Raw genomic sequence first — 12,998 nt, forward strand, 5'->3', positions numbered from 1 at the left:
ATTACAGTAAGGAAACAAAGTCCATGCTTTGTAATGTCCTCACAAGAATAGCTGCACAAACCTGTGTGTGTGTGTGTGTGTGTGTGTGTGTGTGTGTGTGTGTGTGCACATATGTTCATGTGTGTATGACTTCCCAGCCAATTACCACATCTCCCAGATAGAGTGAGACTGCCTAGGTCCTGCCAGCCAATCAGAGAGGGACTGCGCACTGCCGGGCAGAGTCGGTTGCTATGGAGACCACGAGGCCTGTTTGCATGGTGCCTGATGGAAGAGTGATGGATTACAGTAATAGGTTGGGGAGAGGAAGGGATGGAAGGACGGACGGAGGGAGTCGGAAAAAGAGGGAAAGGGAGGAAGGAAGATGTGAGAAAAGGATAAGGAAGGAGAGAGAAAGTGAAAATAACAAAGGGGGAGGGAGGGAGGGATGGAGGGGAGGTACAGGGGTTGGTGTGGAGGCAGACAGATTCATACATAAAGATATTGAAAATGTATGAATGCATCTTAAATGAGGTGACCTAAAAATATGAAAAAAAGAATGAGAGAAAATGATAAAGGGGAGTGGGGAAAGAGTGGAGGGGGTTATTGTAAATGGGTGGTGGAGGAGGAGGAGGAGGGGGCATCTGTGGTGTATGATTGAATTCCTCTCTCCTTCTGTCTGTGCTGAGATGCTGTGTCTGGCCATCTCTGCTTTGAGAAGTTGGAGAGGTAAGTGTTTGGAAAGTTGCAGTCTCACTGCTTTACCTCAGCAGCACCTCAATCACAACTTCAATTCAACGTTTCCACTCAGTCTATAAAAACTGTCTATACTCAAACTCTATACTCTACATATATGAATGAACCACCTGCTATAAGGATGTGAAGCTGTGGAAACTTAAGCATCGTTTTCTTTGTCTTTGAGAGAAAATAAAAGTTACCATAAAGAGAAAAAAACCAAACAAAATCCACTTCCAGGAAAAGGAAGACGACAACAACGGACATAAGCGACAACAAATGCAATCACAAGAGTGACATACAGTAAGTGTATTGTTTGTCTACATGAAAACTCAAGGGTGGCTTTAACAAAAAAAAAGTATTTCAGGGCGTTTCCATGTAAATAAAATGCTGATTGGATGATTTACGAGACTGGTTTTCATGTGGACAGTCCCTGGTGGTGATACTGAGGCAGGGAGAGTGGGACCTGTTGCTCCATGTCTATTAATCATACTTCAAATAACAGAGGATCCATATGCCCGATAACTTACGCCCTCTGATCAACAGAGATGTCCTGGTGACATTCTGTATTTTATTTATTGGTAAAAACAAGGGATTTTAGTGGTAGAATGTCACAGTTGCACCATAACTACCTGGTCAAACCAATCTACTGTCATTATTTTATAAACCAGTCTGTGCCTTTTATCAAAACTTTTCAATAAAATATATGGCTGAGGCGGTAGAACGGAAACTCAAATTTACAAAGCTCCTCCTCCTCCCATCACATAAATAATAAAGTCAATACAACAGAGACCCTTGTTCTGTGTGCCCATCATCCTTTGTACTCTGCTCAATATCTCTATATCTCTAGTGTGGTGAATAATTCTGAATATGTTCTTTCGTTGCCGATTAAGGAGCGCGAACAATACCTAAATAAATGAGTACGAGCTGCCTGAGCCAGCTTCCATAAAAGATTGTGTAGATGATATTAGCAAGTGGTCAGATATCCACTCTTACCTTATAGATGAAGCTAGCCTGTACAAGCGAGAAAGTCCATGTGCATACAAGTCTTACAGCAGGGCCGGCTCTTGGCATAAGCGATATAGGCGGTCGCCTAGAGCGCCATCTGCTGGAGGGGCGCCGCAAGGTGACTAGTGATGAGTATACAGTCACTTTTGAGCGCGACAAACACGCTCGTGGACACACACACACAATCTCGCCTAGGGCACAAAATTAGGTAGAGCCGGCCCTGTCTTACAGGGAACGTTTTTAGAACACCATGTTTACTTGTCAACGCGCTAGCCGGCCAGCAGCTAACTACAAGCTAGCTACGTCCAAGACCACAACACAACTTTAGGCAGCAAAGGTTTCGTACACAAACACACATTTCAGCGTAATCAACTTACATAACTTACATGAAATGAAGTGAGCGCTACAAACACGAGCCTCTTTGACTGCAGTAGCATCACCACATCACTGCTCTCTTCAATGCCACAGACCAGGTCTATTTTAGGGTTGAGATCCTGTAGGGATTCTTCAGAACCTGACACCACTGATGGTTCTGTTTTCACAACTACACTACAAGTAGACATCTTATGTGTTGGACTGTTGTACAAGTTAATGGTACGAGTGTGTTTTCTGACCCCCAAACTGTGCACGCACATTTCTGTGACGTACAGTAGCTCTTGAAAGGGTCTACACTTTTATACAAATACGATGAGATTGTTTTCATTTTCAAGATATCACAAACTTGCTGTCAATGAAATCCTTTTGTGTGTCATCATGGTCTGTCCTGTGAGTCAGACGTGCTCAGGCTTTGACAGAAGTCACATTCATCTTGTTGTGATATAAGTTGTTGATGAGCTTTCAAAAATCATGTTGGAGACACTATTTGAAGGTCAAAATTGTGTTTCTTTAAAGTAAACTCACACTGTTAGACAGGCAGACAGACAGACAGACTCTAACCTCTTTGAACGTCACACACTTCCACAAAATGATTTTAAACTGGTATTAACCAGGTCTGTTAGACTCACTTCGTCCAACAACATTAGTGTACAATGTTTCTGTTCATAAATAATTCAACATGCACATGAATTTTGAGTTCTGTTAAAGAGGGGGTGGAGGTGAGGTCCAAAATCTCTGAGCATTTAAAATGGACTTGAAAGTAACGCAATAGTTACTTTCCCTAGTAACTAGTTACTCTTAGAATGTGTAACTCGGGAACTAATTCAGTTGTCAGACAAGACAAACTATTGTCCTTAAATTATAATTTATGATTTGAACAGATAGTATTTGTTCAGCAATAAAACATTATTCCTTTTGTATTTTATTACACACCTATTTCAAAAACTACAAATTCTTACTATTTTTAACATCAATATTTTTCAAATATGTGTTTTTATGTATAACATACATTCAAGTGAAGGGAATATTCCTGAGCATTTCAAGACGTATTTTAAAACAAATTCACAGGTCCATTCCTACTCAACTCATCATCTTCTGAAATTTCTTACCTGCAGAGGTCAATTTTCAATAAGATTTAGGGGGACTAAATTGTGGAATGACTTTTCCCATCTGGCAAAAAACTGTTCCATTAAATTCTACAAAAGACACTTAAAAGATTATTTAACGGTTGTTTTGTAATTTGCTTTTCTTCATGTGTTGTTGTTCATATCTCTGTGTTTTATTTTTGATTCACACATGCTCAAGAAATCAATAATTTAGGGGTATAAACCAATATTCCCCTCATGGAGACACACACATAGATACACACTCGCATACATTACACACTCATACTTTTGTTTTTACGTTAATGTTTGTTTGTTTTTATTATTGGTTTGTTTTTTGTTATTATATATACTTTGTGAGTATTAGTTTCTTATCACTTTTATATAGTTAGATGATTTTTTTTGTATGTTCATTTTGTGTTTTCTTTTAAATATTGTCAAATTTCAACATTATTTAGGTAGAGGCTTCAAATAAGCCCACGAGGCTTTCTGCCTCTTCCTGCGCTGTATGTTACTTTGTCAATCTTATATTTTTTCTTTAAACTGTGCAAAATAAGAAATAAACAATAAACAACAATATGTAAGTCGACTCTCATTTTGTACATGAAATATAAGAACAAACACAGGTTTGACCAGGTCAAAGGTCAAATAAACCTGGTTCAGCTTCTTAATGCTTCTCTTTAATTCACAAAAAAAGAATAAATCAATAATATGAAGAATCAGCTCATTAAAAGCTTTGAAATAATATCTAATTAAATCATGATTATAGCTCCACCGTTCTCATGCTAATAATGACTCTGGTCCTATTCCTTGGTTGCTCTCAGTGAACTAAGCTGGTGTTTGCACCAGTTAAGCGAAACCATGAGATATTTGAAGGATTCTAACGAGCTTGTATGAGATGCTCGTCTCCAGCTTCTTTATGACGCGTAACAAAGAAGGACCAGAACCTGGAAAAAATGCTGAGGCAGCAACAAAGCAAGTAAAAAAAAAAAAGAGAATGTTTCTACCACCGAACACTTGAGGGCAGCAGCAATCAAATATTTATGGGCATGATTCTTGACTGTGAGACTCACACAACAATCCCACTGCACTTGGACTTGGGCAACTTGTAAATGAGGCAGTTTAAGAAATAAAAACAATGAATGACTTTATGAATGACATTAGAAAAACAAAGCTCCTGCTGAGTCACTTTTGAAACCTCATAATATGACTATATAATGACGCTGACTGACTGAGCATCATTTTAAACCAGGGACTGATCTCGTGTGTGCAGATGTATCACAGTGGTAGTTGTCATTCAGTGTCACTGTTAATGATTATCTGTCACAATCAGCTCTTTAAAGTCCTCTATTGTGACATAAGTACTTCTGATTTTGATATTTTTTTGAGTGCTAATCGCACAGTCAATCATTTTTAATAATCATCGTTTTGAGGAAGGACTATTTTCCAGGTGAACCTTCAGTGCAGGAGTATTAAAAAGAGGAGACAGGTTTCAAAGGTGATCTAGAAATCATAGTTCAACACTGCACCCCAGTGGCAGGCCTGTGCAATAACACGTCTTTGTTTTGCATCAAACAACGGAATACGATAAAAAGATTAAATCATTTCTTCAAATCAAATGTAAACTGTGGAATTATTGTTTGAATTAACGGTTTATTAATCCAGCCTTTGGCACTGTGCAAATGTTTATCTCATTTAAAGCTTAAATTACAAAGAAACCCAAACCCTATGGAACATCATTACTCTACATCTTTCACAAAACAATAAGGCAAATATACTGAAGAAACACAATAATAACATTGTGCTGTTTTTTATCATGGATAATAAACACCAGCAGAATAATGGGAAAATACAAAGCTGACTAAATAAAGCAACTCCTGTTTTTCTAATGCCGGCTTTCATTATCCTATTAAAGATTCAACCTCTAGTGTTTGTCTTTTTATTTATCAGGATTTTCAGGACTAACTGTCAAAAATGTACACGTTGGGTTTGTTTATCTGATGAGTACAGGGAAACTTGACACTTGTTTTTGCTTTTCCATCAGCGATAGTACCTGTTCTGACGAGGTTCAAAGAGAGCTCAGGTCATACTATGTGACGTCACGTTTTCAATCTTATTTTATTATATTTTTTATTCTTATTCTTATTTTTATTCTATTCTCTTTTTCACAACTGAGCTGTGGTGAATGTGTGTTTCTCCCCTGGGGGAGGAATAAAGTCAATAAAGTCAATTCAAAACAAAGTCACAGCAGTTTCATGCAGCCGCGCAGTGATGACTCCGCCCACTCTGAGGAGGTACTACAGTAATGGAAAATGATCGTGCCGTGCTGTATCTGAACACAGAGACTCTTTTATGAGCTACACCACTGCATACTGTAGTCCAGTAGACACTGAAACATGAAATGAATTTTTTTTTTTTTGCCCTGAAATAATTGTGACTGAACAACAATAATAATAATAATATTGCAGTATATAAATAAACTATAACGTTAGACACACTTCAGCATTCAAAGAATAGATAAATGCTCACTGTAGGAGCCATTAATGTAGGTTCTGCATATTTAGTAAGTGCAGATTAATTGCTGGATTGCTGTCACCAGTTCACCGGTTGCTGATTGTCGGTCATGCACGGTGCAGCGATATCTTCTGTCGACCGCATCAACGCATATTTATGTTTATACCATATGTTATTTCCCTCTTTGATAGCACCGGTATGTGATACATCTCGACATTCCCCTTAAGGTCATTTTTCATCTTTCCTGTTTTATTGTGAAACTTACCTCTCCCCTCGTTTCAGATCGCTTCACTTCCTGCACTGTAAAAAAAATCCTGTTGATTTTACAACTGGCAGCTGTGGTTACCGGAACAATACTGTAAAAAAAAATAAAACACATCAAGCTGTAAACACATTTACAGAGTAAAGGGCAAATTAAAGATTAGATTTCAGTGATATTTACATAAATGCTTAATTGATGCCCAAAACCCCCCTGCCCCCACTGGAGATTCCTTTTAAGAGCAGGAAGAGTACCAGCGTCCCAGCGACCAAGCAAACAGCAAACTTTTCCCCCAGTTCACCTTGGCAGAGGAGGCGTTTTCATAAATCAAGTTCCAACAGGCTGTCTTTTAGTTCCTGAACATCTCTCTAAACTTGAATGAAGACATTAACATCATCTGCATAGGCTGACACAACAACCAGAGGAATCCGGTTCAGCTCGGGCAGAGCCAAACCAGAAGAGGCTCGATGGTGATGCTGTAGAGCTGTCCTGAATGTCCTGTCTGAACCCTCTCCAGACTGGAATAGGACGGCTCAACCCTCCCCACACCTTCACAACACAACAAGGTTGTGCTTCTCTCCTGAAGAGAGACCACACTAGCTTTCACCCCGTACAGTCCACAAATGTCAAACATGTCTCTCAAGAACAGACTGTCCAGCATGGATCTGTGCGGGACACAGTAAGACTGTTCTGCACGGCGGTGGAGTGGCTCAGTGGTTAAGACCGATAAGAGTGGAACCCTGTATGCGAAAGACATCACGGTCGCAAGTTTGACTCCACCCCTGGCTGAAAAAAGGAGAAAAACCAAGCCCACTTTGGAGCATCACAGTGTCGTCATACTTTAAAGGAGACATATTATACCCTATTTCCCCATTAAAATAGTTCCCTGGTGTCCTAATGAACAGCAGTCTGATGTGAAGTGGTGCGAACACACAAACGCACGTTTGCTGACTTTATCCGGCACATTAGCTTCATATATAAAATCCTCTGTAAAACACTGTGCTCCACTGTGCAGCCACCAACAGCACACTTGTCCCTCCGAGGTGACATAATACCGCTCTTCCTCCCTCGCCTGCACTCTCGCAGGGACAAGGTGGAGCTAAGGTGGAGCTAAGGTGGAGCTAAGGTGGAGCTAAGGTGGAGCTATTTTTGTAAAATGCTGCCACACTGTGACGTCTTTGACGTGGATGTTAGAGGACGACTGACTGTAGATTAAATAAAACCACCAGACATTTGTCTTTCTGTCTCCTGTGGGTTGGGCTAATGCAAAATACTGAAAACAAGGGTGGGTTTCTCTGAAGACATGCTGTTACCTGTGAAACAACGGTGCTCTGACAACACCCCCATTAGCAATTGGTACATTCCTCCAGATGAAATCAAATTAACCATAGACTGTATGAAATTAACATGGCAAAAAGTCGACTTATCAGAATTTGAGCCGAACCCGACGTATTAACTCGTTCAAATGAACTCACAATAAACAATAATACACATTATGTGTATGAAAATAAATTACAAAAGTCTAACTTACTAATACAATCAATGTACAGTAATAAAAATGACAAACAGGGAGCTTACATACCTGTGCAAAACACAATAACATCAGCACAGCAACTTCTCACGCTCTGGTTTCACTTTGAAAATGAGGAGAGAGAAAACAGCGGACGCGTGAGAAACCACCTGCGTGCTCCGTTAGCCTAGCTTATGAGCCACGGCTAACAAACTGCTAAACTACTATACGCGATAAAAACAAAAAACCCACATTTATACAACAAGATAAACATTTTACCAACATTAGCAACTTATACAAAGTAAGATACAAGATTATTGTCTAACACTTTACTGTGTTTTACACAACAATGACCGTAGTGAGAAAGTCTTACCGCTGCTCAGCAGCGCCTCTAACCGACTAGCGCGATTAAACAGGAAGTAACACCGCGAAAAGCTAGTGTCAAAATAAAAGATGTGTAACAAAATAAAAGCTCCTCAAAAAACGTGAACTCATTCAGCACTGAATGTACAATACATATACAATAAAACAAAGGGATTTTAGTGGAATATATATATAATAATATAATAGTAGATAATAATAGAATATATAATAATCACAAAAATCTCTAAACAAACTCTTCTCCTGCGCACAATTTCTAATCTACACAGACATTTTTCCATTGAAATGTTGCTATTGTTGTCGTCTAACCCTGTGTGTTGTTTTCATGTCCATATGACTTGCAGTTTTTCCTAAAATCCCCTAAAAGCGCAGAGATTTCTGGTCAAAGCTCCCATTCACTCCCATGTTAAAAGTCTGCTTAGGAGTTTGATTTTAAAACTGTGATTTCTCTGTCAATTCACACCCGTTTCTCCTCCGCCTTCTCACAAATGCTCACAAACCAAACATTGTATCTCTATCATCAACCGTTCCTTAAATATTACAACTTTAAAACATGCAAAATCCAACAATTCACATTGTGCAGTTATGTCTATAAGTGAAAGACAAAATATTGTATTGTTTTATTATTACACATGAATAAGTGGTGGACTATATAGAGTCACACTGAAGCCTTAGCCTGAAGTCTGTTAAAGTGTCAACAAAGACAAACTCATTTGGAGCAGTCGAGGATTACGTGAACTGCTGTGATCATGGGAAAAACAGCACATGAACAGATAAATGTCACGTGACCAGTTGTTGGCTATGAGTGAACATGTAAACCTGAGTGGAGGTGATCCAGTTATCAAACATAGGAGGTTTAAGCATTCTTGTTTATGCAAACAAGGTCACATTTATAGATGAAGCAGTTTAAGCTGAACGATCCCAGAGCTGTGACAGAGTGACTCAAGTTGTCTAATGCAAACATGAATTTCACAACAGCCCTGCAAACCACCAGTGGACGAACTATCAGGTCACTTCTGAATGAATGAACGCTCCAAATGATGTTTCTGGATGATCTGAATTAGCAAAGTAACAAATACAGGACTGGACTGTAGAATACAAGCATACTGCAGAGCCGTAAATAAAGTAAGTATAGAGTCATGTAAACATGTGCTCACCTATAAGATACTGCGTCATATGGTTAACATATTGTTGTCAGCACCTTTAGAAGTGCTAATTTTAGCCTTTTCTGGCTCATTTTTATCACACTGTTCATACACAGACACGCACACAATCCAGGTTCACGCCACTCAAATTTCACACGGTCACATAAAGAGATTATGAAGACAAACAAGGTGAAAGGTGACGAGAAGTGGCTTCTATAAAAGTCACTTTCTGCTCAGAGCAGCGTGGCAGCAGCAGCAGGTGAGTACACACACACACACACACACACACACACATCCATATCAGGGTTGTCCACACTGAATGTTTTCTATTTTTCTCTCTTTTCTTGTAAGTGGACAGTCAAGAATCGCTGATCCCACAGCTTGTGCTCATAATGCAGACACTGGTGACTTTGAGCGCTGTTCTTCTGTTCCTCTCTTCTGTCCATGCTGATGTTGTGGAGCGCTTTGAGGTTAGTAACCAAAGTTTATTTAAAGACACACACATACAGTATATGTCACTGAGGGGGGGGAACGTGTTTTGTTTTGTCCAGGATCAGCCAGAGTGCATGAGCTTCTTCTATAAACAGAAGGTGCCCGAGTGGGGAGCGTCTACACCTGATGCAGCTCGTCTCTGTCAGCGCTTTGTCAACAGGTGAAAATGGAATAATGAAAGTGGAATTTTGACCTATTGTCACTACAAGACTATCCAGGTCATTTCCTGAAGGCCTGAAATAATAAATAATAACACAAAATTAATAAAATTGCCTTAAAAAATGTTTTCTTTCAGGTGAGTGAGATGATGGAGTGGTCATTCAGTCTGCTTCAGTCAAGGCTACATCCTCCTCGTGTTGATGTCATCACAATGCGTGACAGCTGCATGTTGTGGACACATGAGTCTTTGTCTCATTTTCATGCATGTGTTTGCAGACAAACTGAACTGACTCACTAACTAAAGGATTCTTCATCTGAGCTGAGGTGTGAGCTGTGTAAGCGTCACATCCACTTCATACTTGTGAAAGCCGTGTATCCCAGAATGCATTTCACTCAAACATATCGGCAGAGAAAATAAATGTGATTTTCTTTTCTGTGTCGGGTACAGTTTTCAAAAACCTGGTTTGTGTATTAAGATTATGACGTATTTATAGTACAATACAAAAACAAGATATAATTATGATAAACTTATACATACTTTTGAAGCTTTTTATCATTTAATATTGAACATTTTAATATTATATTCAACTCATTCTTCATATTATTATTTGTGGATTATTATGAATCGTTATAGAGTTGACTTACATACACCATGTTGTTGTAGAAATAACAAACTCTATCTCTATTTGTGAGGAGAAAAAAAGATTTCTATTCACTTCACTCAGATTGTGACTGTGATTCATAACTTTCACCTGTGGAGGGCAGCATTTCACCATGTTGTCAGAAAGTATCAGGAGAAACAGAAGGTGAGTGGGACCAGGACACTGAGGACACTGAGGACACTGCAGCATGGACTACTGACACACAGCGTGTGTGTGTTCTTGTGTTTTGATGGTGGAGACGCTTTGAGAGGACAGACGGGGGAGGCTGGGATGTATTTGTTGCCGTGGTAATGCAGCATGTTCCAGGCTCCGAGAGACAACATTATTTGTTTCTTTCTTCTCCTTTTTTCTAAACAACACAAACTTAAGCTGTGTTTAATGTTTAACTGTTATTTGTTATCACTCAAAGACATTTTCTCGTCTCCCTCCATCAGATACCACTTTGCCACACTCTATGACACCAAACGTCGCATTGCTGTTTACTCTGCATATCGTTTCCAACCCAGCAATGGAGGCGGCAGGGAGAGGAGCTGGTTTGTGGAACCTCAGGTTGGTACTGCATGTTTATACAAAGCCAGCATGTATTCATTATGTCCTTGTTGTTTCAATAGATCTATCGTTTACTCTATGATACAATATTGGGAAGTGTGCTTACATGAAGCCCAGTGACAGCATCGGTGTGTTTGTTCAGTTGGTCGACTTAAACTGGCAACCTGGCATGAAGGATGGCTACTGGCTGGGGAGGGACCATCCCGGGGTTTATCTTGGAGAAAGACAAGCACTGGATGAGGACTACAAACACTCTGGATTTGACCGTGGTCACCTTAACCCCAATGGACACCATGCAGGTAGGGATGTTGTTTTCTTGGCTCTGGCAAAAAAAAACGAAAGATAAAAGAAAGATAATATAAGCCATTATTTTAAGAGATATTATCATCCGTGTGTAAAAGAAAACATTTAGCAGATCAGATCATTTGCTCATCTAAGTGCAGTGCATTATCTGTCACACATGAGGAACCTGAGAACATGAGAACCCCAAGAACATGAGGAACCTGAGAAACATGAGAACATGAGAAACATAGGAAACATGAGGAACATGAGAACCATGAGAAACATGAGAACATAAGAATGACATGATGAGAACACTGAGAACATGAGGAACCTGAGAACATAGGAAACATGAGGAACCTGAAACATAAACATGGAACCTGAAACATGAGAACCATGAGGAACCTGAGAGAACATAAAACATGAGAACATGAACATGTGAGAACATGGGAACCTGAACATGAGGAACCTGAGAAACATGAGAACATAATAAACATGAGGGAACATAAAACATGAGGAACATGAGGAACCTGAAACATGACAACATGAGGAACCTGACAACATGAGAAACCTGAGAACATGAGTAACCTGAGAAACCTGACATGAGGAACCTGAGAACATACGAAACATGACAACATGAGAAACCTGAGAACATGAGGAACCTGAGAACATAAGAAACATGAGGAACCTGAGAACATGAGGAACCTGAAACATGTGAACATAAGAATGAACATGAGAAACATGAGAACATGAGGAACCTGAGAAACATGAGAACAGAAACATGAACATAAGAAACCTGAGAACATAAGAAACATGGGAACCTGAGAACATAAGAAACATGAGAACATAAGAAACATGACAACATGAGAAACCTGAGAACATGAGGTACCTGAGAACATGAGGAACCTGAGAAACATGTGAACATAAGAAACATGAGAACATGAGGAACCTGAGAAACATGAGGACATGAGAAACATGAGGAACGTTAGAAACATGAAAAATGTATTTTTCAAGGTTATGTGCATTTAATTATGTACATGAAATAAATATCATTGGCATCAAGTTGCTAACACTTAGATATACATACTTGTAATATATGTAAGTTTATGTTTGGTGACAAAAGAATGACGATAAGACGCGTCGTTACATCTGTTTCTTGCATAATTAACCAACACTTCTGTCCGTTTCATTTACAGTTCCGAGCCGCAACGCTACTTTCACCCTGACTAATGTGGTTCCCCAGAACCCCAAGATGAATCAGGACGCCTGGAGGATCCACGAGTCTCAGCTCACTGACCTTTTCAGGAGCAAGTGCTCTAAGGCCTATGTGCTGGTGGGGGCGGTTCCCTCTGCAAACAACTGGATTGTCAAAAATAACGTGAAGCGCGTTAACATTCCCGACTACCTGTGGAACGCCCACTGCTGCGTGGACAACAATGAGCGACCCCTCCAGAGCGGCGCCGCGACAGCAAAGAACACAGAAGACAACTGGGTTGAGAAGCTCTCGCTGGACGAGCTCGGAGAATTTCTGCAGCAGTTTTCCAATCAGCCTGTAGGAGAGCTGTTCTTCAACAGCTGCAGAGCGGAAGCTTAAAAAGATTTCTTTAATGTGACATCATTTCTGTAGCTGCCAAAAGCTGTTTTTTATATCACAAAACAAATGTGGCTGATAATAACAATGAAGAAAGGCTGCTGAAAAGTCAATAAAATGTCTAATTAAAATCAATCTCTCTCTCGTACAATGTAAGCTGTGAATGTTGTATATGTTGAATGATAATTGTTCTTCACAAATGTAACTATTATTTTCATAATCCAGTGCACAGAAAAATAAAGAATGCATAAACAGTAGAT

The 12,998-nt window shown here is 39.6% G+C and overlaps 1 protein-coding gene and 1 long non-coding RNA gene across 2 annotated transcripts; one reads left to right on the top strand and one right to left on the bottom strand.

Annotated features, from left to right (window-relative positions):
- Positions 1 to 4,229: 4,229 nt before the first annotated feature.
- LOC122773814 lies at positions 4,230 to 7,870 on the bottom strand. The gene is made up of 3 exons (XR_006360919.1): positions 7,854 to 7,870; positions 7,553 to 7,604; positions 4,230 to 6,067 (listed from the first exon to the last, which is right to left on the bottom strand). It is a non-coding gene; the product is annotated as an uncharacterized LOC122773814 (long non-coding RNA).
- Positions 7,871 to 9,202: 1,332 nt separating this feature from the next.
- On the top strand, positions 9,203 to 12,886 carry si:dkey-243k1.3 (endonuclease domain-containing 1 protein-like). Its single transcript, XM_044032147.1, has 6 exons — positions 9,203 to 9,265; positions 9,358 to 9,476; positions 9,558 to 9,658; positions 10,754 to 10,868; positions 11,011 to 11,167; positions 12,344 to 12,886. Exons 2-6 carry the CDS (start codon positions 9,399 to 9,401, stop codon positions 12,739 to 12,741), a joined length of 849 nt encoding a protein of 282 aa, XP_043888082.1. The 5' UTR covers positions 9,203 to 9,265; positions 9,358 to 9,398; the 3' UTR covers positions 12,742 to 12,886.
- The last annotated feature ends 112 nt before the right edge of the window (positions 12,887 to 12,998 follow it).

This window comes from Solea senegalensis, linkage group LG8, assembly GCF_019176455.1.
Source record: "Solea senegalensis isolate Sse05_10M linkage group LG8, IFAPA_SoseM_1, whole genome shotgun sequence".
NCBI classification, from domain to species: domain Eukaryota; kingdom Metazoa; phylum Chordata; class Actinopteri; order Pleuronectiformes; family Soleidae; genus Solea; species Solea senegalensis.

Coding starts and splice junctions, on each gene's coding strand:
- si:dkey-243k1.3 (XM_044032147.1), top strand. CDS start 9,399: ATGCAGACACTGGTGACTTTGAGCGCTGTTCTTCTGTTCCTCTCTTCT. Junction 9,659..10,753: donor TGTCAGCGCTTTGTCAACAG/GTGAAAATGGAA, acceptor TCCCTCCATCAG/ATACCACTTTGCCACACTCT. Junction 11,168..12,343: donor CCCCAATGGACACCATGCAG/GTAGGGATGTTG, acceptor TTTCATTTACAG/TTCCGAGCCGCAACGCTACT.